Source organism: Carcharhinus amblyrhynchos, chromosome 19 (assembly GCF_965287045.1).
Source record: "Carcharhinus amblyrhynchos chromosome 19, sCarAmb.v2.hapA, whole genome shotgun sequence".
In the NCBI taxonomy this organism is placed as follows: domain Eukaryota; kingdom Metazoa; phylum Chordata; class Chondrichthyes; order Carcharhiniformes; family Carcharhinidae; genus Carcharhinus; species Carcharhinus amblyrhynchos.
Genome location: NC_137342.1, coordinates 34,927,328 through 34,953,056, shown reverse-complemented (window position 1 = coordinate 34,953,056; position 25,729 = coordinate 34,927,328). Strand labels below are relative to the sequence as shown.

Here is a 25,729-nt window from a genome sequence, read left to right as displayed (position 1 = left end):
GTACAGTTCTGGTCACCCAATTATAGAAAGGATATTATTAAACTAGAAAGAGTGCAGAAGAGATTTACTAGGATGCTACTGGGACTTGATGTTTTGAGTTATAAGGAGAGAGTGGTTAGACTGGGACTTTTTTCTCTGACGCGTAAAAGGCTGAGGGGTAATCTTATAGATGTCTATAAAATAACGAGGAGCACAGATCAACTAGATAGTCAATATCTTTTCCCAAAGGTAGGGGAGTCTAAAACTAGAGTGCATAGGTTTAAGGTGAAAGATACAAAAGTGTCCAGAAGGGTAATTTTTTTCACAAAGAAGATAGTGAAAGTCTGGAACAACCTGCCAGAGGTAGCAGTAGTTATCTTTCAAAAAGCATTTTGACAGTTAGGTGGGTATAGAGGGATATAGGCCAAATGTGGGCAATTGGGATTAACTTAGGAGTTTTAAAAAAAAGGGTGACATGGACAAGTTGGGCCAAAAGCCCTTTTTCCATTCTGTATATTTCTATGACTGAGTCACTGTAGGGTGGAATACCATCCTTTTATTTTGGGGAACCTGCCTTTGTATCCAGTTCAGGTTTATGGAACATTTTGTTTTTCTCTCTTTTTCTTGAAACAGTTTGATGTCAGCTGTTGAGGATGTTTAAATGACACTCTAGTGTTCTTCTGTAGTTAGGTTTAAGGTCCATGTTAAATAGAGTTAGAAATGTTGGCCACAATTCTCCCAAAAGTGTTGAATTGGCAGGAAAACTGTTCTAAGTCCCAACTGCTCTGCCAGTTCAGCTTCTCACCTAAATCTCTGCATTCTGTGCACTGAAGAGGTCCCAGTCAGCAATCTCATTAAAACCCAGGGGGGCAGGGCCTACTTGCACCAGAGTTTGATGGCTCTGAAGCTCTGCGCAGTGGCCCTAAACTGTCAACTTCCCATTTGCTGTACAGCTCAATCACTGGCCAGTCTGGGACCCCTACAGCGCTGCCCATCCAGCCCAACCCATGGCCTGATCGCAGCCCAACAGCAATTTCCTGGCCAGCCCTTGCCCCCCACCCGCCCTCTTGTCTTGGAGTGCCCCGATATTCAGCCCACCGCCTCCCCGCCCCCCCAGGAGTGACAATCCCTTGGAGGCAGGACTGGACCAGACCACCCCACCCCACCCCACAGCTGGCCCCAATCACTTCCCTCCCTCCATCCCAGACTGATCCTGTCTGAAAAGTGGCAGCGGTGCCCCCACCCCTACTGATTGCCCCTAGGCCACACCCCCTCAGCACTGCATGATGCTTGGACAATGCCAAGGTGCCCCCTGGGCATGGGCACCATCCCCTGGCACTGCCCATGGGGCACAGGCTGGCACTGCCAGGGTTTCCATTTCCAGCGGCATCAGCCCCACTGCCACCCAACCCCCCTGGGAGTCCTGATTGTTCCCCCCGCCTCCCCACCCCACATTCCTGCAGGGTCTCTTGCTTGTTCCCCGAGCGTGAGGAGCTAGTCTGAGCCCACCAGAATGAAGTACTCCTGGCGGGATGGAGATTTGATCGTCACCTGAAAGGTCCCGATAATTAACTAATGTGTGTATTTTAAAACAGATTTAAATGGCTTACCTGCCTTCCCACCGTTTTCCAGCATGATCTGACCGGCAACTGTTTGCCGGCTCTGGGAGATGCACATGCGTTCCCGGCGCATGCGCAAATCCCTGTTCAAGGCTGCAGACTGTGCGTCTCTCACTGTGACCTGGGAGAAGAATTGCGGGTCGCAATTGGAGAATCACAGCCATTATTCTGTCTCTAATCCATGCTGTTTCTACCCTGGCAACACTTCATGTGTACTGCAAAGAGAAAGCTTTACCCTGCCTCTAATTCACACTATAACCAGGACAGATAGTTGGAAGTAAAATACAGATCAGTCAGGATCTGATTGAATGGTGAAACAGACTTGAGAAATTGAATGGTCTATTCCTGTTCCTGTGTTCCTGTTGGTGTGCTGCTGGGGCAAAGTGGAGGATGCAATATTTTGAATCTAACCCTGTGCTATACCTGACATCCTGAGACTGATTGATGGAGCAGTTTCATTTTATCTTAGGCTTGTCTCATGTTATAAACTTAAAATAGTTTTCTTTTTAGATGTTCGTACATCGACCTGGTCACCATGTACTCAGCAACTCTATTGACTCACCCTGTTTCTTGGTGAAAACCAAAACTGAAAAAGAGTGCTAGGGCTTGCAAAACTATTGAGCTGATAAACAGGAATCCTTGTATTTCTTATGGGAAAGTGACTGTAACATTGGTCCTTCACGATTGACTGCATCTCAAATACCTCATTGTCCACATTGCAGTCAGGATCAGAGTCTAATGGGGTACTTGAGGTGCAGTCAACTGTGAAGAGATATCAGAAAAACCTAGGTGGCTGGAGGATGATAGAAATCCCTTGATCTGACAGCTGAATCTTTTATGAGGCACTGCACATTGAACTTGTTACAAATTTTCACACTAACTTCATTGCAGTATTCATGTAAGCCTACTTGTGACACTAATAAACTTTAGAAAGATCAAAGCCTTCAAGTGCAATGGAGAGGGTTTCAATGATGTCTCTTTGCTGGGAAACCTCAGCAACTTCAAATCAAAATTATGCACATAAATTGGAGCTGAGTGCACAGACGGGCATACTGAAACCAACCTCCACCCTCCCAGGTGAATTTGATATCTCCTCTCTGTCAGAGGGCTTCAAGGGTCTGCTCTCATGTGCTGCTTCTGATAGGGAGAAAGGAAAATCTCCGCTGCGGAACGGAGGCTGCAATGATTTAAAATTCTACCAGGTGACTGGAGGTTAACACTAACACTGGCCACTTCAGAACTTGCACAGCTGACAGGCAGGAATGCAGAAATCGATCACAGGTCTGTCTGAAATCACCATGCCAGGGGTGATCTTCATGAACTTCAGGTCTGCCAGGGCTAGAGGGGGCAGTCCAGCCATGACACTCTCATCCTGGTGGAGAGTGGCGAGTTCAACCCCTTGCCACAGTCCAAGCTCACCCAACCCCCAGAATCCTTGAGAGACCCTTCCTGTGTAGCCTCACAGAAGCAGAGCAGCAAATGGCCACGACTTACCTCTTTGAGCCCCCGAGGGACTTAAGGCACCAAGCCAGGGTGTCAGTGCCAGGGAGCAGTGCACAGTCAGCACTGTCAAGATGCATGGCATGAAGAGGTCTGAGTAGGGGGCCTGACCGGGGAGGTTGCGGGGGGGGGGGGGGGGGGGGTGCGGTGGGGATCTGAGGGGCATGGAGACCTGAGTGGGCAGTCTGAGGTATTAGGGGACCAATGTGTGAGGTCGGGTTGGATAGACCACATGCCTATGTGCTGTGGGGGAGAGGATGCCCCTCATTGCTGAGGGTTGATGCTGCTTACGTGACCATTGGGATCCAACACACCAGGTCCTGCTTGTGAGGACCTGTTTGAAAGCTTGCTGCTGCAGATTTGGCTGGAGAGGCGGGGGAATGAAAAGGGCCATTTGACTTCAAGTGCAAGCCTGCTAATTACATTTAAATGTGTGGGTTTGAATATGCATCAGGTTCCTGTCTGATCAGCTGGGAACTCAGTTGAGGCTGGCAGCACTGCTTGGGAAGGGTGCAGTGGGTTGGCACCCACTGCAAAATCTGCTTTCCTGCCAACCTTTGATTCTCTGGACCTTTGCAATTCGTGATCAAGGCTAGCAGGCCCAGAGAATTCCCCCCTTTGCCTCTAAAGCAATACGATACTGTGAAGGAAAATTGTGGCAGTGACAGCTGATTATCAAGGTAGGTTCCATGCAAGAAACGTACGAATAAAAGTCAGCTCCATAATTTTACCAAATTAAGCTGCAGAATCCAGGAAAAACAGCAAAGGTTTTGTTTTAATTATCACATTTTAGCCCTTCCATTTGTGCTTGCTTGGATGAGTTATGGGAGCTGATTGTTCCCTTTTACTTTGCCAAAATGTTCGCTCTTCATGTTTGAACAAAGATCACAGGATATTTGATTTGATTTATTATTATCACATGTATTAGGATACAGTGAGAAGTATTGTTTCTTGTGTGCTATACAGATAAAACGTACTGTACATAGAGAAGGAGAGGAGAGGGTGCAGAATGTAATGTTACAGTCATTGCTAGGGTGTAGAGAAAGCTCAACTTAATATGAGGTAGGTCCACTCAAAAGTCTGATGGCAGCAGAAGAGAAGCTGTTTTTGAGTTGATTGGTACATGACCTCAGACTTCGTATCTTTTTCTAGATGTGAGAAGATGGAAGAGAGTATTCCCTGGGTGTGTGGGTACTTGATTATGCTGGTTGCTTTTCCAAGGCAGTGGGAAGTGTAGACAATGTCAATGGATGGGAGGCTGGTTTGCGTGATGGCTGAGTCTTGTTCACAACCCTTTGTAGTTTCTTGTGGTCTTGATCGGAGCAGGAGCCATACCAAGTTGTGGTGTAACCAGAAAGAATGCTTTCTATGATGCATCTGTAAAAGTTGGCAAGAGTCATAGTGGACATACCAAATTTCCTTAGTCTCCTGAGAAAGTAGAGGCGTTGTTGGGCTTTCTTAACTATAGCATTGACGTGGAGGGACCAGGACAGGTTGTTGGTGATCTGGATACCTAAAAACTTGAAGCTCTCAAGTGTTTCCACTTCATCCCCATTGATTAATCCGGGGCATGTCCTCCATGACATTTCCTGAAGTCGATAACTATCTCCTTCGTTTTGCTGACTTTGAGGGAGAGATTATTGTCGTTACACAGTTCAACAGGTTCTCTATCTCTTTCCTGTACTCAGTCTTGTCACTATTTGAGATGCAACCCACTATGGGAGTGTCACTGGCCGGGGAATTTGGCCACACAGTCATAGGTGTTTATGGAGTTTCATAAAGGGCTGAGAGCTCAGCCTTGTGGTGGACCAGTGTTGAGGATGATTGTGGAGGAGGTATTGTTGCCTGTCCTTGCCGATTTGGTCTGTGGGTTAGGAAGTTCAGGATCCAATTGCAGAGGGTGGAGCTGAGATCCAGGCCACAGTTTGGAGATGCATTTTGTGGGAATGATGATGTTGAAGGCGGAGTTGTAGTCAATAAATAGGACTCTGACATATGTGCCTTTGTTATCCAGGATCAAGTGTAGGGCCAAGGAAATGGCATCTACTGTGGACCTGTTGCAGGAATAGGCGAACTGTAGTGGATCCAAGCAATTTGGGAGGCTGAAATTGATTCATGCCATGACTAACCTTTCGAAGAACTTCATAATGATGGATGTCAGAGCCATTGCATGATAGTCATTAAGGCACGCTGCCTGGCTTTTCTTTGGTGCAGGAATGATTGTCATCTTGAAGCAAATAGGGACCTCAGATTGGTGTAAAGGGAGATCTGTCAATTCCCTCGCCAGCTGATCTTTGCAGGAACTGTGAACTCGTCTGGTACCCCATCTGTCGCTTTCTGTGGGTTGACCTTCGAGAAGGCTGATTTGATGTTTGTAATGGTGACCTTGGATACCGGCTGAACATGAGCTGGAACTTTGTTTATAATATCGGTGTTTATACAATGGTGTTAAGGTTCATGTCCAACAGAATCGAAATGTTATTCTGTATCTAATCTATGCTCATGTACTTCATGGATACTGTAATCAGGGAGTATACGATCAGTTTTAAAATAGCTCTTGGTGTTTGAGGCTAACTTTACTGCCTCAATTTCTGCCCAGATGAAATAGCTGACTTAACATAGAACTGAAATTGAATTTGGAACTTCTTGGCCTCTATAGCTCAGTCGCATCATGGGTGGAATTTTCTCATCCCATCCGGCATGGGAATTGTAGCAGGCAAACAGGACCATGCAAAGATCTGTTGACGTCTGCATGGATGGAAAACCCTACTCCATCTGTTTCCCACCTGGCCCATTATGATGCTAAAATATCCACCCTTGTATATCATATTTTATTATTATACTCAGCAATAGTAACATTTGTTCAGGACAATATCAGTTGGTTTAATAATGGTATCATTCTCAAATTTTCCCTTCTGTCTGTGGGGCTAAACGCACCTATGTTTACCACTATTCCTCTTTACGCTCATTTATATTTGCCAGATCATTGTTTTTCCTTTTTCTTCTCCATTTCCCAGCAGAGATTTTTCGCTGAGTATTAAAAAAAAGTGCATTTGTAGTGCTTGCTGCTTCTCTTTTTCTCTGTTGCTCTTAGGCCACGTTGCTGCGTAAAGTTTTCAGATCATCAGCTGCAGAAGCTGCAAACATCATCTGAAGCTGCACCCCCTACACATGAAGTTTTTAAAGAGACTTTTAAAGGCAAGGGCAATTTTTTTATAAATTGTGAATGGTGGAAAGATGAAGTAAATGGAAAACTTTGAAAATGCACAGCAAGCGAAACAGAAGGGATGATTTTATCATTGAGTTGCGCCCGTTTTTGGACGCGACACAGTGATAAAGTTGATCGTGAAGCGCTTGATGCGATTGGCGCCAGTTTTCATGACTGGTGCCATTTTACGAGTGTCAGATTTTCAGTCCAGTCAGCCTTGCGCCGGAAATGGGCAGGCGGTAAGTTGATACATGGAAATGTATTACAATGCTGTTTTATATCTGCATAATGAATGTGGCGCTCAGTCGTCCAGGCTCCCCGCCTTATGACCTTGCCAGGAAATGTGCACCTCGGCAAGAAATAGACATGCTCCCCGTGAATGGGGAGCAGTCGACTTGGCCTCGCCAGTGGAACCAGAAGCCGTTGAGGCTCCCCACACGGCCAAGGGCAATGGAGTATATCCCTTGAGTGGTACCAGACTGGCTGGGCCACCCTGGACAATGCCAGTCTGGCACCTGGGCAGTGCCAGTGCGGGTGGGTCCAATGGGGGTGGGGTTAATGGGGGGGCTAATGAGGATAAGGGGCCCAATGCCACTCTGCAGTGATTGGTGGAGGGAGGGTGACAGTTCTGTGATCGGGGAGTCGGTGGAGGCTATATCTCGGGTCACGAGTCCTGTGATTGCGGGAAGGAAGCTGCTTTAGGCAGTCTGCACTAGCAGGGGCTGACAGCTCTCTTTTTTGTCAGATGTCTGCTACTGCTAATGCGCATGTGAAGCATCAGAGGCCTGCATATGCGCACTACTTCCCTCAGCAGGCTTTCAGGTGCGTTAAGCCCTGCCCACAAGCTTCTGAGTTGTCAGCAACGGTGGGGTGGGGGAAGCCTGAAAACAAACCCGGAAACAGATCTGAAATACTCCCAGTTTCAAGTCCACACAGCACTTAGAATAAAAATGGTAAAATAGCTGCCGTGGACTCTAAAGAAAAGTGATAAATAGTTCAGGCGTGCCTCAATGACATAATGTTGCCTCATATTGGCAGTGATAGTAAATTATATATATATATATATATATAACATATATTTTACAATATATGTTAGTGACTTGGATGAGGGAAGTGAATGTACTTTTGCCAAGTTTGCAGATGACACAAAAATGGGCAAGTGGTGAGGATGACATAAAGAATCTTACAGAGAGAAATAGGTTAGGTTAGTGGGCAAAAACTTGGCAAATGGAATATAATGGAGGAAACTGCTAAGCCATGCACTTTGGTAGAAGAATAAAGAAGTTGAGTATTATTTAAATGAAGGAAAACTATATCATAGGATTTGGGGGTCCTCATGTATAAATCCCAACAGGCTCGCATGTAAGTTCAGCAGATAATTGGGAACTATAAATGGAATGTTGGCCTTTATTTTGAAGAAAATGGAGCATAAAAATAGGGAAGTTTTGCTAAAACTATACAAGACACTAGTTAGACCTTACCTGGAATATTGTGAACAGTTTTGGTGCACTTACCCAAGGAAAGATATAGCGGGATTAAGGGCAGTCCAGTGAAGAGTTCACTAGTTGATCCCAGGTACAGAAGGATTTTTTTGTGAAGAGCGGTTTAGTAAATTGGGTGTGTAGGCAAGAGGGCATAACTGCTCTGCTTGCTAATTTTAATTTAAAAATAACCATGTTTTCTGTATATCATGTCTACTTTGTACTGTCAGCCTTTGTTCAGTGGTAGCACTCTTTCTGGAGAGAAAACCCAGCTGGCGAGTAATGTGATGGTTTTCTCACCTCAGCTAGGACTTGAGGGAGAGATTATGCCAAAGAGATGCAAAAATCCACTAGTTTGAACAAAAGCTATAGGGCTCATCCAATATTTATCTCTTTCCTAATTAAAAACAATTTGGTAATTTATGTCATTGTGTTTTGTGAAGCCTGCTTGTGCATAAATTGATTGCGAAGTTTCCTATGCTACCTCAGTGATTAATCTTGAAACAGTACTTTATTGTTGTGAATTGAGGATGTGGTATGTAAATTCAGGTTTACTTGTCAAAAGTACATTTGAACTATTGTGTTTGTTTATGTTTTGAAACTGATAACATTTATTTTCACTTATCCAACTACAGAATCCTCAGAGAAACATTCGCAAACACCAAATATATCTCTGGCAAAGCGTTACAACCTAAATTTGCAGGTTCCTTATCTATCTTCGGTCTCCCGAAATAAAGCCGCAGCACCGGAACAAACAACCCAGCCAAGTAGGTACAATTTAGCAGAGTCTAATTATTAATTGGCCTATTTCAAACTGTTCCTATACTGTACTGCATAGTTAAATTGGGCCACAAACTATTTATATAGTATGTATGCTCTGCATGGAGACAGGCTCTTTGCTCATTGTCTATTGGTGCCTCATCCTGAGCCATTTTCTTCACAGTTTTTGTCAATGGTGATTTGCCACTGCATTTCACTTGGGCAAGGTGAGTAAGCAAGTCCCAAGTCTATCCCAACTGGAATGGGAATCAAACCTGGTTAGTGGGAAATTAGAGGATTGGGAAATCTTTAAAGGTCAACAGAAAGCCACGAAAAAAGCTATAAAGAAAAGTAAGATAGATTTTGAGAGTGAACTAGCTCAAAATATGAAAACAGAAAGCAGAAGTTTCAACAAATATATGAAAAGAGAAAGAGTAGCTAAGGTAAACATTAGTTCTTTAGAGAATGAGAAGGGTGATTTAATAATGGGAAATGAGGAAATGGCCGAGGCATTGAACAGGTTTTTTGTCACGGTCTTCATTATGGAAGACACAAATAACATGTCAAAAATTGATGGCAAGAAGGCTATGGCAGTGTGAGGACCTAGAAACGATCATTAACACCAAAGAAACAGTGTTAAGTAAGCTAACAGGGCTAAAGGTAGACATACCTCCTGGCCCTGATGGAATGCATCCCAGGGTACTAAAAGTGATGGCGAGGGAAATAACAAATGTACTCATGATAATTTACCAAATTTTGCTGGACTCTGGGTTGGTTCCAGCAGATTAGAAAACAGCAAATATGACGCCAGTGTTTAAAAAAGGAGGCAGACAAAAGGTGGGTAACAATAGGCTGGTTTGCTTAACTTCTGTAGTGGGGAAAATGCTTGAATCAATCTTCAAAGAAGAAATAATGAAATATCTGGATAGAAATTGTCCATTAGGAAGAGACAGCCTGGGTTCATGAGAGGCAGGTCATGTTTAACTAATGTAGTGGAATTCTTTGAGGACATTACGAGCATGTTGGATAGTGGGGAACCAGTGGATGTGGTATATCTGGATTTCCAGAAGGCATTCGACATGGTGCTGCTCAAAAGACTGCTGTTTAAGATAAAGTTGCATGGCATTACAGGTAATGTATTGGCATGGAGAGAGGATTGGTTAACTAACAGAAAGCAAAGAATGGGAATAAATGTGTGTTTTTCTGGTTGGCGAGCAATGACTGGTGGCGTGCCACAGGGATCAGTGTTGGGACCGCAATTATTTACAATTTATATAGATGATCTGGAGTTGAGGACCAGGTGTAGTGTGTCAAGGTTCGCGGGTGACACTAAAATGAGTGGTAGAGCAAAGTGTGCAGAGGACACTGAATGTCTGCAAAGGGATATAGATAATTTAAGAGAGTGGGCAAGGGTCTGGCAGAGGGAGTTGGTAAATATGAGGTCATCCATTTTGGTAGGAACAACATCAAAATGGACTATTATTTAAATGGTAAAAATTGCAACATGTTGCTGTGCAGAGGGACATGGGTGTTCTTGAGCATGAATCACAAAAGGTTGGTTTGCATGTGCAGTGGGTAATTAAGAAGGCAAATTGAATTTTGTCCTTCGTTGCTAGAGGGATAGAGTTTAAAAACCGAAAGATTATGTAGCAGCTGCATAAGGTGCTGCTGAGGTCACACCTGGAGTAGTGTGTACAGTTTTGGTCTCCTTACTTGAGAAAGGATATACTAGTACTGGAGGGAGTGCAGAAGAGATTCATTAGGTTGATTCTGGAGTTGAAAGGGTTGGCTTATGAGGAGAGACTGAGTAGACTGGGACAATACTCATTGGAATTTAGAAGAATGAGGGGATCTTATAGAAACATAGAAGATTATGAAAGTAAAAGATTGTTTCCACTGCTGAGTGAAACTAGAACTAGGTGCTATATCCTCAAAGTGAAGGGGAGCAGATTGAGGACTGAGTTGAGGAGGAACTTCTTCATCCAAAGGTTTGTGAACCTGTGGAATTCCCTGCTCAGTGAATCAGTTGAGGGTACCTCGTTGAATGTTTTTAAGGCAAAGATAGATTTTTGAACAGTAAATGAATTAAGGGTTATGATGAGTGATTAGTGGAGCTGGTCCATGAAAACGTCAGCCATGATCTTATTAAATGGCGGAGTTGGCTCGAGGGACCAAATGGCCTATTCCTGCTCCTCGTTCTTATATTCTTGTGTTCTTAAGTTGTTGTTATTCTGACACTGTAACTCCTGCCAAAGCAAAGATGGCCAGTTGCACATGTGCACTGGCCCATGCATGCATGGAATGCCAATTATGTCTTTCCACTGTGCCCAGCCTGCCAATACACTTCTGTGCATGCATGAATATGTCCTCTGACTACAGAGCTGTTTGTAGAACACTAAATAAATAAGCGTGCAATTCATTCTTCTCACTGTTTTACAACATGTACTCAAAACATGTTTAACTTAAAAGGTCAGGCAGAGAAAATAGAGATTTTCTGTGCAATGTTTTCTCTCTATAAAGACTATTGTCAGTATACAGACTTTATTGAGGCTCAGTGGCTGAGAGAGCATATTCATCAAAGTGAGTGACTATACTGTTTGAGTGGGAATGCAGAATGAGCAGAGAATTGAGTTGACATCCCAAATTGATACTTATTGTGGAGGGATTTCTCTGCTCAATTGACCACCGCCCCTGTGACATAATGGGATTCCTGCTATGTAATGACAGGTACCCTATTATAATATATTTGAATATAATTAGTAGGCCTGTCTGTTTTAATAGCGTAAAAAGTCTGACAACACCAGGTTTTAGTCCAACCTATTTATTTGATAATATACTCACAAGCTTTCGAGGGACACCCTCTTCGTCAGGTGAATGGAGAGAATGGAGGTGAATGGAACTCTCCATTCACCTGACGAAGAGGGTGTCCCTTGAAAGCTTGTGAGTATATTATCAAATAAATAGGTTGGACTAAAACCTGGTGTTGTCAGACTTTTTACTGTGTTTACGCCAGTCCAACGCCGGCATACCCACATCATGTTTTAATAGCTCCCCATGCTGGAAAGCACCACCCTTCCCCCAACACCATGATGTCATGCCAGTGCAGTTCACGATAGGTTTTAAAAAATGGAGAACTGGGGAACAGAACCCACCACAGGATTCACAGTTAAGTACAGCCCTCAGGGAGAGGTCATGCCCAGGCACTGCCCTGGTACTGCCTCCCAGGATCCTCAGTGGGGAGGTTTAGGGGAGGTGCTCTATGTCAGTGAGTGGGGAGTGTTCCGTGTCTGTGGTGTTTTTTTTTACATAGGAGCATCCTTTAAAAATGGTGCCTGATCTCTCAGGAGACTAAGATGTTGGTGGAGCATGCCCTGAGTGATCCCACTCTGCTAACATGATATTGTTTTCAAAATGTTTTTAAAATGTCTTAAAAAGTTGGTGAGAAAAACCAGCAGTGCAGCTGATGAGCTTCCCACTCAAGTTGACGATTTGAAGAATTTTTGAAAAACTCCACCCTATTAGTGCATTAATTAATGTTTTCATTACAACACAAAGGATGCTAGAAACAAATATGGGACAACCCAAGAGTTTAGAATACTTTTAAAAATACAGTTCTTCAGTAAAAGTTCTTAGGCTTTTGCTGTTCCTGCAACCAGACAATGGTCGCTCCCATTCCCAGTGATTGCTTGACGATCTCTGTGAAGCATACGCATTATCCAGTGCGGACAGTTCTGGAGAGACATCCAACATCATAGAATCCTTACAGTGCAGAAGGAAGCCATTAGGCCCACTGAGCCTACACCAACAGCAACCACACCCAGGTTCTAACCTATAATCCCATGTATTTATCCTGCTAATCCCCTTGATACTGAAAGGCAATTTAACAGGGCCAATCCATCTAACTGGAACACCTTTGGACTTTGGGAGGAAACTGGAGCACCTGGAGGAAACCCATGTAGACACAGGGAGAATGTGCATACTCTGCGCAGTCACCCGAGGCCAGAATCGAACCCTGTCCCTGATGATGAGACAACAGTGCTAACCACTGTGCTATCGTTCTGCCTGTACACTGAGGCAATTTGTTTTTTGCTTGAGAACGTGGGTTATACCAAAATGATTGCATTCTATGTTTATATCTACATTGCTCAATATGATAACTTCAAGTTACTTAGCAACCAGAATGCTTTACAAGGGAGAAGCAAAGGATAGGTTACGCACAGCATCGGTGAAAAATGGACAGGTTATGTTGAAGGATCCAAAGTTACAATAGAGGAGGATAATTTTTAGCAGATTTCTAATGATAGGACTGGCTTTGGCAAGTGAGAAGGGACTAGTTAGGGATGTGCAAAGGGTTGAACAAGTGACTAGTAGTGGTGGAATGGTGAAAGCAAGGAACGCAAAGTAATTAAGAGGAGCCGAAAGTGTGTTTCTAGTCTCTAATGTAAAATGGACCAATTGCTTATGAACTGATGTGAAATCAAGGATGTAAATTTTGATGTTGGAGTATTGAGAAGATGGTATAGGTTTTGACCAGTTCCAACTAAAAATAACATTGAGGTCCTAAATTTAAAAGTCTACTGATAGTCATGAAACCATTGTTGATTGTTGTAAAAACCATCTGGTTCACTAATATCCTTTAGGGAGTGAATCTGCTATGTTTACCTAGTCTGACCTACATGTGACTCCAGATCCAGAAAAATCTGACTCATAATTGTCCTGTGAATTGGCCTAGCAAGCCATTCAGTTCAAGGGGATTTACAGTGGGCAAGAAATGCTGGCCTAGCCAATGATGCAAACATCCCATGAATGAGTTAAAAAAAGTAAATATTATATAGTAATTATGCTGGCATTTTTAGGTGTTAAAATTCTTGCTTGCATTTTTGAAATCTGCAAATCAAAGAACATTGCTCTTGATAATATCTAATGTTTAACATGAACTCATTTAGCAAATTCTCCAAGAGTATTTAAGAAATAACAATTGCACCGGAACAAAATATTGCCATTCAGGATCTAAGCTCTGAGAGGTTACTGAAAAAAAAACAGTTAGAAGAATTGCTTTTCACTGAACTTAACTTTTTTTTTTAGTTTTACAGTTTGAACCTGCTGTTTAATAACACTAAATATCTAGTACAAAATAAAGAGCATTAATAAGGGTTAAATTACTTTTGCCAGTAATTTTTCCCCATACTTTGTTCCTCAGAGGAAATATGACTGTCTGACTGTTGAGAGAGTGCACAACTGATAACGGGTAGAATTTTTAAAAAGTATTTTGTAAAGTCTTTTAGATGTTGTAATATATATGTAAAGAGCTCAGACCAATTTGAGATTAAGTAAGCCTCCAATGAGATTTATAAACCAGCTCGCAATCTATCTTGTTTTATGTTTGAAAATAACAACTTAGTTTTATTTGCTGATTGCTGTTGATTTTTAAGAGTTTGTCTTTTGATTTATGAGCTGAATGGCAAAGAAGTGCGGAGGTTCAGGGAGGGATTCCACAGCTTAGGGTATAATTAGTCAGCAACAACCTAACACAAGCCCTGGTAAGTGCCACTGAACCTCTGCACTTCTTTGCCATTCTTTAAAATGGTCCTTAAAAATGACTTCTGTAACCATTTGCCCAAACATCTCCTGATGCAGCCTGGTGTCAAAATTTCCTTGATTACAGTTCTGTGAAGCACTTTGAGATGTTTTACTACAGTAAAAGCTCTGTATAAATGCACATTGTTGTTTGCTTGCCCTTGGCACAAAACCATTGGAGCAATGCAGTCTTTCTTCCTGTAGGCTATTCTGGATGGAGTGATTCATCCAGCGAGACACAGCCAATATTCAGCTTTTATAATGATGACAGTCAGAAGAATAAAGGTGAAGACGTAAACGTCAAAAAGGAGGAACAGAAAAAAAGAAAAGGAAGAATTAAAGGTGAGGTATAAATAGCAATGATATCTAGCCAATTGACTTTGATCTTCTACTTGTTCATTGATTTATGTTGCTGTAATTCTGTGTTTAATTCATAGTCATGGTGGAGATGGAGAATAGATTTTATGATCATTTAAATGCATTACTTAATAGTTAAAATCTTTGTATATTTTACAAAGGTGCGCTAAGGGAATGATTTAATTTGATTTATTATTTATTACATGTACTAATATACAATGAAAAGTATTGTTTTTTGCATGCTATCCAGACAAAGCATACCATACGTAGAGAATAAAAGGAGAGGGTGCAGAATAAAGTGTTACAGTCATAGCTAGGGTGTAGAGAAAGATCAACTTAATATGAGGTAGGTCCATTCAAAAGTCTGATGGCAACAGGGAAGACGCTGTTCTCGAATCTGTTGGTACGTGACCTCAGACTTTTGTATCTTTTACCCAGACAGAAGAAGGTGAAAAAGAGTATGTCCAGGATGTGTGGGGTGCTTAATTATGCTGGCTGCTTTTCTGAGGCAGCAGGCAAGTGTAGACAGAGGCAATGGATGGGAGGCTGGTTTGTGTGATGGGACTGGGCTTCGTTCATGACCCTTTGTAGTATCTTGTAGTCTTGAACAGAGCAAGCTGTAATACAACCGGAAAGAATGCTTTCTATGGTGTATCTGTAAAAGTTGGTGCGGTCATAGTGGACCAAATTTCCTTAGCCTCCTGAGAAAGTAGAGGCATTGATGGGCTTTCTTAACAAAGCGTGGCATGGAGGGATCAGGCCAAGTTGCTGGTGATCTGGACAGCAAAGAACTTAAAGCTCTCTACCATTTCCATTTCATCCTCATTGAAGTAGACAATGGCATGTCCTCTATTATGCTTCCTGAAGTCAATGACTAGCTTCTTCATTTTACTGACATTGAGGGACAGATTATTGTCATTGCTTCAGTTCATCAGGCTCTCTATCTCTTTCCTGACTGGCTATCAGATGTAAATACTACTAACAGAAGATCCCCCCAGTGAGACGTTCAGGACACTCCAACTGATCCCAATTTCCTGAGTTAATGTAAGATGAAAGAAGCAACCAGGATTCCTATCTTTGATCAAATTCCAGCTGATGCTGGAAAATTCCTAGATGATTTGAGTTGGCCACCTTTACTTGACACTTATGTATGACAATTGTTTTTTTGTTTTCATGAGCTGGTAACCAGAGTAAATATCTTCACCCAGCAGAGAACCAGGTACTAATTGCACATACTCAAAATGGTTTCATAAAATGGATTCCCACACCATTTGAAGCTTAATATTTCAGTTTTGCTTTAAACAAAACACCCTAGTTGCAGTTGCATGCTCATATTGCTGATTTAGTTCAAACCTGCTTCATTTTCACTTAATAGGAGTTATAAGCAATGTTCTGAGTTATATTACTTATATAATTTAAAACAGAAACATGACTAAGATGGAAGCAGTTACAAAATGTATTGGTGCTGCTCATTTGTGGTATTTTCATGAGGTTTTTGGAGATGGGGACTTCAAAGGATAAATCTATTTCAGAAGACTAATTAAATTTTGATTGATACCATAGAGCAATTACACTATAGCAAAACATAATCACAGGCTGAAACGCACATCTATCAGAAACAATCAAGACAAAAAACTGAAAAACTGAGTAACTTCTTGATGTACCCCTCCTCACAGTGGCCATGAAGGACACCCAGTGAGAGATGAGCGGCAGGAGTTTACAGTCACACTCACAATGTGGACTGCAGGTTATGTAGGCCCAGAGCATAGGACTTGATTTGTTATAAGCCATGGATATGGCATTTTCTTTGTTTTAATGAAGCAGTGTTGTACTGGAGGATTGGTCTTGGCGAGGTTATGACATTGGTGACGAAGGTGAACAAGATTTTTTTTTTCTTCTTCTACTCCCAGTAACCTTTATAATTGAGCAGAAAGCAGCATTTCCTCTCCGATAGGGGGAAAAAAATGTCTTTCTTTGGTAACCTTGAACCTTATGATGCAAACGTAGAAGACTGGCCCAATGCAAAGAGTGCATTACATTGCTACTTTGGGAAGATAATATTGAGGAAAACAATAAAAAGAAAATAATCTTACTCACAGTATGTGGGCCCCAACGTTCAACATGATAAAAAGCCTGACTTATCCAAACACTCCTAATTTTTGGTAGTTTTGGTTAAAAACCACTATGATCCAAAGCCTCCTGCCATACTTCAGAGGTATCAATTTAGTACAACAGGGAGAACCCCTCGGGGAACCCATTACAGAATTTTTGGCCAGATTACAAAAATTGGCAGAACATTGTGAATTCGGATCATCTCTGAATGAAATGTTGAGAGATAAATTTGTGTGTGGAGTGAACAACTTGATAATCCAAAAAATCTGATTTGAAATGAAGAGAACAATTGAAGTAGCCCTGTCACAGCAAAGTGCAGAAAAAAGGCTTGAATTGCAAGGGATGTCCGAAGGCAATATTTTCCAGATAGGGAGAGAAGCAATGAGTAGTTGTGACTATTCCTCAACATAAATTGCCTATGTAAGAAAGATGTCAAAGTTTCCGACAATATTCTCAACCAGGCGGTTGAGAAAACACAATAATATCCCCAAATGTGGAGAAGACCATACTTCTAAGGTTCCTAGTGCCAAATAAGACTATTGAAGGCACAACCAGGTGACAGCCAAGGCTCAGTTGCAGGAGTAGACAGAACGCATGCTGCTCTGGAAAGGGACTAAGGCTAGTACTGGCCCATACCATATAGGTATATTCACTGTCAGAGCAAGAAACAACGCAGCTAAATTGTATTGTTACAAACAAGGTCACTCCACTAGTGGTAGAACTGCTGGTAAATGGACACCCGTTAAAAAAGGAGGTGGACACAGGACCTGCAGCTTCCATTTCTGGGGAGTAGACATATAACTATCTCCAAACCAGTACTCATAAGAACTAGGGGTAGGAGCAGGCCATCTCCTCCACCATTCAATCAGATCATGGCTGATCTTTTCATGGCCTTATTTCCACTTAACCCGCCCACTCCCATATCCCTTAATCCCTTTACTGTTCAAAAATTTATCTATCTTTGCCTTAAAAACATTCAATGAGGTAGCCTCAACTGCTCCCCTGGGCAGGGAATTCCACAGATTTACTGCTCTTTGAGTCAAGACGTTCCTCCTCAACTCAGTTCTAAATCCACTCCCCTTTTTTTTTTGAAGCCATATCCCCTAGTTCTGGTTTCACTTGCTGATGGAAACAACCTCTCTGCTCCTATCTTTTCCCTTCATGATCTTTCTTTCTATAAGATCTCCCATCATTTTTCTGAATTCCAATGAATTTAGCTCCAGTCTAATCAATCTCTCCTCATAAACCCAACTCCGGAATCAACCTAGTGAATCTCTTCTGCACCCCCTCCAGTGCCAGTATATCCTTTCTCAACTAAGGAGACCAAAACTGTGCATTGTACTCCAGGTGTGATCTCACCAGCACCTTATACAGCGGCAATACAGTGGCACAATGGTTAGCACTGTTGCCCTGTAGTAATGAAGGATAAAATTCCATTTGCCTTCTTAATTACCTGCTGCACTTGCAAACCAATTTTTACAATTCATGCACAAGGACACTCAGGTCCCAGTGTACAGCAGCATGCTGCAATTTTTTTACCATTTAAATAATAGTCCATTATGCTGTTATTTCTACCAAAATGAATGACCTCACGTTTACCAACATTGTACTCCATCTGCCAGGCCTTTGCCCACTCACTGAGACATCTATATCTCTTTGCAGACTCTGTGTCCTCTGCGCACTTTGCTCTACCACACATTTTAGTGTCATCTGTGAATTTTGACACTCTGTACTTGGTCCCCAACTTCAAATCATCTATGAAATTGTAAATAATTGCGGTCCCAACAGTGATACCTGGGGCACACCACTGGTCACTGATCGCCAACCAGAAAATCACCCATTTACCTTCACTGTTTGCTTTCTATTAGTTAACCAATCCTCTGGCCACACTAATACATTACTTATAACAGCGTGCACCTCTATCTTATGCAACAGCCTTTGGTGCAGCACTTATTAAATGCCTTCTGGAAATCCAGCTATGCCACATTCACAGGTTCCCCATTTTCCACACGCATGTAATGTCCTCAAAGAATACCACCAAATTAGTCAAACATGACCTGTTCTTCATGAACCCATGTTTCGTCTTCCCAATGGGATAATTTTTGTCCAGATGTCTCGCTGTTTCTTCCTTCATGGTCAAGTCAAGCATTTTTCCTACGACAGAAGTTAAGCTAACCAGCCTATAGTTACCCATCTACCTCCTTTTTTAAAACATGACATCACATTTGTTGTTTTCCAATCTGTGGGAACCACCCCTTATCAAACTAGTCAAGGTGCCTCAAATGTACGTAACATGAATATACACAAGGGCTTGCGTGAATATACTCGCTTGCCCTTCAGGGTCTAATCAGTGCGTGCTATATTGCAGCGGACGATGGAGAGTATAAATTAGGGGTTACTTAAAGTGGCAGTATTATTGGACAATGACCTGGTTATGGGCACCGCAAAACAAGAGCACTTGGTGAACCTGGAAGAAATGCTGAAAAGATTTTCAAAATGGAGGGTAGATCTAATGAAGAGAAAAATGTGAGTTTCAGGCAAAGTAAGGAAGGAGCTATCAGATGGCTGCAAAACGTTTACACTCTATAGAAGAGAAAGTAAGGGCCATCAAAGGGGAATCAGTCCCAAAAAATACCATAGTTACAATCCTCCTTGAAACTTAGTGAACTACTATGGGAAATTCATTCTGGTCCTGGCTACATTACTGGCCCTCTTGCACGCTGTGCTGAGAAACATCAAAGATAGCCATGGAACGCACCCTAAACTGAGGCTTTCAACAAGGTAAACGTTTTGTGTTATCCAGCCTGTTAGCCCATTTTGGCCCTAGAAAGGTGGCAAAGGAGCTTAGACAGTGGGATGGAGTCCTAACAGGATGTGGGGTGTGAAGACCTGCAATTCAGGTAACTGAGAGTCAGTGGCCTGTGATGGATTCTGGTTGGACAGTCTATTACCAGAAATGGAGACAGAGAAATCCTGGAAGGGAAGTGTCAGAGATGAACCGTGTCAAGGTGATAGAAGGGTGAAAATTGGAAGCGAAATTGATTGTTTTTCAGGTCCAGACGAGAATATGAAGCGGTATTGAGATAGTCACCAATGACTGATGAAAGAGTTTTGAGAGGGGGACCGAAGAAGGACTGGAACAGGGAATGCTCACATACCCCTCAGGAGGCAGGCATAACTGGTATCTGTGCAGCTACCCATAGCTACACTTTTTTTATTTGAAAGAAGTGAGATGAGTTAAAGGTGAAATTATTGAGTGAGAGAATGAGGTCAGCTAGATGGAGGAGAGTGGTGATGGATGGGGATTGTTCAAGCCTCTGAGGAAGAAGTGAAGAGCTTTCAGGCCATCCTGGTGGGGAATGGATTGGACATCCATGGTGAGGAGGAGGCTGTTTGGGCTAGGGAACTGGAAATTGTTGGTATAGCATAGGACATCAGAGGAATCGTGGATGTAGGTGGGAAGGGACTGGACTAGAGGAGAGAAAATGGAGTCAAGATAGGAAGAAATTAGTTAAGTGGGGCAGGAACAAGCTGACAAGATGGGCCTACTAAAGAAGTCCTGTAGGTAAATTTTGAAAAGGAGATAAAAGCAAGCTGTATACGTTTGGGGGAACATGAGGTTGGAAGCTGTGGAAGAAAGATCTCTGGAAGAGATGAGATCTGTGACAATCCTGGAAACAGTGGCCTTTTCATTGAGGCAGGAACAGAGTCAGAAGTCTTGGGTGTTTAATAATGACACCACCTTCACTAGTATTCAATTACAAAATTTCATGCTTTCCAGTGGCATCAAACATATTAAAATGGCACCTTACCATACATCCTCAAATGGGCTGGCGGAACAGGCAAACCTTTAAAACTGGCATAAAGAAACATCCTGCATCATTACAGAAATCAAATTGGCATGTTTCTTATTTGATTATAGAATGACTGTGCACGCTGCAATAGGAATCACTCCAGCGGAATCACTCCAGCAGAATCATTAATGGGATATTGGCTTCGTATGAGATTTCCAAACCTGGTGAGGAGGATGGAGTCCAGACAAAAGATCCAGAAAAGAAATTACGACTCTGCAAGAGCAGAAAAGATGTTTGAAATAAGTGACCAAGTCTACTTAAGGAACTCCGGGGACTGGCTGAATTCCAAGGACCATAACATAAAAGACAACCAGTGTCCTACATGTCAAGGTTCAGCAAAAGGTCATGAAAAACACCTAGACCACCTTAGGAGCAGGGAGTCCACCCTGGAGTGGGCTTTGCTTCCAGATGTACGGATAGTCACCATCAGTACAGGACAACAATTTGTGGCTAACCCAGAGCCCATTCTTCCAGATAATAATGAAACAGACACAGATGGAATCTGAGGAAGCAGGCACCCAGAGTGAGATGCATGTTGATGATACTTGAATGTTCCCTTTGAAAATAAGAGATGTTAGGTTCACATCTCCAGATCCAGCACCACCTCCAGCTATCTTTAAACTGGTTGTCAAGCAACGAAAAGAATTCAGTCCCAGCAGGGGTACTGGGGAAACTGTGGACCTGGGGTGGGGGGTGGTGTGGTGCGGGGTGAGGGATGTTATAGCAGCCACGAAGGGCAGGGGACGCCATTAAGAGATCGTCCTGCGCGTTTCGTGGAGAACTAATTTCTCTGTTGAGCAAACAGGAGCTCATCCAATGAAAGACAAGCAGCAGAAGTTAAATCCCGCACTCACAACCTGGAAAGTGGGTTATGTAGGTCCAGAGTAGAGGCCTTGATTTATTGTAAGCCACAGACAGGGCTTTTTCTTTATTTAATTGATGTTATTACAGAAATTAATGTTGTTATATAAATTTTTGTCAACAATGTTATGCACATAGATATAGAAACAAGTAAAACTGTTCATTTTTCAGGCCATATCAGCCAATAATTTGACAGTTTTGATTCCCGGTGTATTCTGATTTAGTTGATGTCCGTAGGGAGGATGGTCAGAACAATATAGTTGACATCAACACTATTGGTTCAGAAGAGAAAGCCGTGGCCTCTGTTGATATTCAACTACTTCTAGTGGAAACACACATGAAGTGAGGGAGGTGTCTTATTGACCCCTCTGATTTTTAATTTTATACTTGCCTGTCCGATGGCTCCTCCATGCTGAGGCTCCTCTCAATATTGAACTGTGCCAACTTCTTTTGATGAGGCCGCTGAAATTCTGGAGCTGCTGGCAAGAACACTTATGCAGCCCAATTTCTGGCTGCTCCCAACATCCCAAAGCCCGTGGTAAAGTACTAGTCTTATAGTCAATTTTCAAATATGAAGAATGGCACCTGCATGAAGCATTGGACACCTGCAGAACAACACCAAATAATAAATTAGTCCCCCTAGGATGGAGAAAGGAAGAATTGTGGAGAAGGAAAAATTCAATTATGATCCAGTAAGTAAAATCCACTCGCATAGTTTCTTTCCTTCAAATTTTCTGCCCTCTTCTTGTAGACTCACGCTGTTGCATGATTCATTAGATACCTGTTATCACTTGAGTTTGTTACATAAAGTTTAAAGTTTATTTATTAGTGTCACAAGTAGACTTACATTCGCGCTGCAATGAAGTTACTATAAAAATCCCCTAGTTGCCTGTTCACGTACACTGAGAGAGAATTTAGCATGGCCAATACATGTAACCTTTTAGACTATGGGAGGAAACACATGCAGACACAGGGAGAAACTGCAAACTCCGCACAGTCACCCGAGGCCGGAATTAAACCTCCGCTGTGAGGTAGCAGTGCCAACCACTGTGCCACCATACTGCCCTAATGCAGAAGTAGGGTTTATACATTTTTAAAAGAACATATTGACCAGAAGGTACTACAACTGGAAGGTGGAGAAGGGATTTAGTGTGGGAAAGTCAGATCTGGTCTTATCAGTCGTCAAAAGGTAATTGCTGTGTTTTTAAAACAAAGTCGGTAATTGCCTGTCAATATAAAAGTTATTTTGATTGAATTGAAGGAAGTTTTATGACCCTTGACTTAGTTCCTCATTTTAAAATAAAATTTGTTTAGAAACCTTTAAGAAGAACCTGCAAAGCTTCAGTAACCAACGCCAATCAAGTCGAACGTCCAACCATGTTATCAGCAAGCAGAACTCTGTATCCACCCAATTGCTTGTTGGGGAATGGGAGAAAGAGAAAAAGGCGACAGATGCGACTCAGTTTGAGAGAGAAGAAAATGGGACAAAGGTACTATGCTACCATTTATGGAAATTTTTTTTATTGTTTATTAAGTTGATGAGTGTTAGTGTTGAAAAATTGTGTTTTCATTTTAGAGACCAGTAGCGGAGACTGTCAGGTTAGGTAGAGGATGGTTAACTGCAGAATAGAGTGCCTTGTACTACGCTAGTGTTGACTATTTTTTACATTTCCTAGGCTAGTCATCCTTAGTGAAGCAATCAAATAGCACTTTTTGTTACCAGTGAATGTAAAATAAAATTGAGAATACATCAATCCCAATTCTCTTCTACTTCAACTCCATTTTCCTGCACTATCCTGTACCCCTTGATGTTTTTAACATACATAAATCTACCTATCTCCGTCTGAAGCATACTCAATAACAAATTCCACAGCTGTCGGGCAGAGAATTCCAAAGAATCACCAAAGGTTCAGAGTGAAGAAATTCCTCCTCATCACAGTTCAGAATGATCTGTCCCATGTTCTGAGACCATGTTCCCTGCTTCTAACATCTCCATCTAGGGGAAATGTCTTTCCTATATTTACACAACTCTTACAGCGTTCGACATGGTATGTTTGAATGAGATTACCTCTCATTCTTCTAAACTCCAAAGAGTAAAGACTGGGATGGAGGGATTGTCCCAGGAATTTCATGAACCTTTGTTGAATTCCCTCAATAGCAAGTGGATCTTTGCTTAGATAAGGAGACCAAACCTGCACACAATCCAAATACATAGGAACATAAGAAATAGGAGCAGGAGTAGGCCATCTAGCCCTTCGAGCCTGCCCCGCCATTCAATAAGATCATGGCTGATCTGTCGTGGCTCAGTTCCACATTCCCGCCCTCTCCCCATAACCCTTAATCCCCTCGCTCATCAAAAACCCATCAACCCGCGTCTTAAAAATATTTAGCGAGGCAGCCTCCACCACTTCAACGGGCAGAGAATTCCAGAGATTCACCACCCTTTGAGTGAAGAAGTTCCTCCTCAACTGCGTTCTAAACCGCCTCCCCCTTTATCTTGAGGCTGTGCCCCCTAGTCCTACTGTCCTTTCTGAGCGGGAAGAGTCTCTCCACCTCTATCCTATCCATCCCATTCATCACCTTGTATGTCTCAATGAGATGTCCCCTCATTCTTCTAAACTCTAACGAGTACAAGCCTAGTTTATTCAGCCTCTCCTCATAGCTCAACCCCCTCAACTCCGGCTTCAGCCTAGTAAACCTCCTCTGCACTCCCTCCAAGGCCAAAATATCCTTGCGTAAGAGCGGCGACCAAAACTGCACACAGTACTCCAGCTGCGGCCTCACCAGTGCCCTATACAGCCGCAGCAAGACCTCCCTACTCTTATATTCAATTCCCCTCGCTATGAAGGCCAGCATCCCATTAGCCTTCCTGACCACCTGCTGCACCTGCAGGCTGGGTTTTTGCGACTCATGCACAAGGACCCCAAGGTCCCTCTGCACTGTCGCCTGCTGCAGTTTTTCGCCACGTAAGTAATAGTCCTTCCTACCGTTATTCCTACCAAAGTGGACCACCTCGCACTTGCCAACATTAAATTCCATTTGCCATTTCCTGGCCCATTCGCCCAGCCTATCTAGATCCTTCTGCAGACTCTCCACACCCTCCGCGCAATTTGCCGTTCCACCAATCTTGGTGTCATCAGCAAATTTCAACACCATACACTCGGTTCCCTCCTCCAGATCATCTATATAAATGGTAAATAGCTGAGGCCCCAGCACCGACCCCTGGGGCACTCCACTAGTCACCAACCGCCAATCAGAATAGCACCCATTAACCCCCACTCTCTGCCTCCTGTTTGACAACCAATCCTCGAAGCCCAACTCCATGCCCCCTTACCTTCTGCAATAACCTCTTGTGAGGTACCTTGTCAAACGCCTTCTGAAAATCAAGAAATACGGTCTCCCCAAGACTATATAGTTTGTTAGGGTACGAGATCAGAAGCCCAAGGTATTTTGAAGTTAGACAAGACCTCAACTATTTGTTATTTTGGCATTAATGTGAGGGTATGATGTTTCACGCCAGGCCCGATCCTACTGTCGCCATTTTAAACCCATTTGAATACTGTCTGCCCAATAATAGAACAGTAGGTTAGTAGTACTGGTCCACCATCTCATTTACTTGTCTTAAGTATCATCCTATGGACTCTAGGAATCCTGCCTGCCCAGACAACTATTAATATCAGCTTGTTTATCATAACAGAGTTATTTTGGTAAAAAGATAGGGAGACATTGAAAAAGAAACAAGAACCTGGGCTGAATGTTCATTTTTATAGATTGAATTCTGCCAGCTAAGATAAAAGTCAACTTAAGAAATCATAGAAACCCTACAGTACAAAAAGAGACCATTTGGCGTCTGCACCAACCACAATCCCATCCACATCCCTACATATTTACCCAAAAATCCCTCTAATTTATGCATCTCAGGGCACTAAGAGCAATTTTAGCATGGCTAATCAACCTGCACATCTTTGGACTGTGAGAGGAAACCGGAGCATCGGAGGAGAATGTGCAAACTCCACACAGTGACTGAAGCCGGGAATCAAACCCAGGTCCCTGGAGCTGTGAAGCAATAGTGCTAACCACTGTGGTACTATGCCGCCCAAACTTGTCCCAATGCTGTAATTTCACCTTAATTTTGGTAGCTAGGGGATAATTCTGAGCCCACACTCCATCTGCGGGAATGGCAGTGAATGCTTAAACCAAGAGAGTGCGATTTGTGCCTGCAGGTTTCCGAGTTCCAATATTACCGATCCCTTGCTGTGGAGTGGCGTGAAACACGTTGTGGGACTGCAGAAAGTTCATTTTAATACATTAGCCTGTCATTAGCAAGCATTCTGTCTGAGACTTTGCCCCTCACTGGATGTTCAGCAAACATCGATATCACACTGGCGCTATTTGTCTACAAGGTCAACAAGCCTACATAAG

At 42.7% G+C, this 25,729-nt stretch overlaps 1 protein-coding gene across 3 annotated transcripts in view; it reads left to right on the top strand.

The window, feature by feature from the left end:
* The window catches only part of LOC145355450 (uncharacterized), a 68,869-nt gene that overhangs the window by 20,497 nt on the left and 22,643 nt on the right, over window positions 1–25,729 (top strand). For all 3 annotated transcript variants that reach the window (XM_080207571.1, XM_080207570.1, XM_080207572.1), the window contains exons 6-9: window positions 6,193–6,296; window positions 8,423–8,554; window positions 14,328–14,465; window positions 22,622–22,797. In XM_080207571.1, coding sequence (XP_080063697.1) covers window positions 6,193–6,296; window positions 8,423–8,554; window positions 14,328–14,465; window positions 22,622–22,797 — 550 coding nt within the window. The remainder of the gene's footprint in view (window positions 1–6,192; window positions 6,297–8,422; window positions 8,555–14,327; window positions 14,466–22,621; window positions 22,798–25,729) is intronic.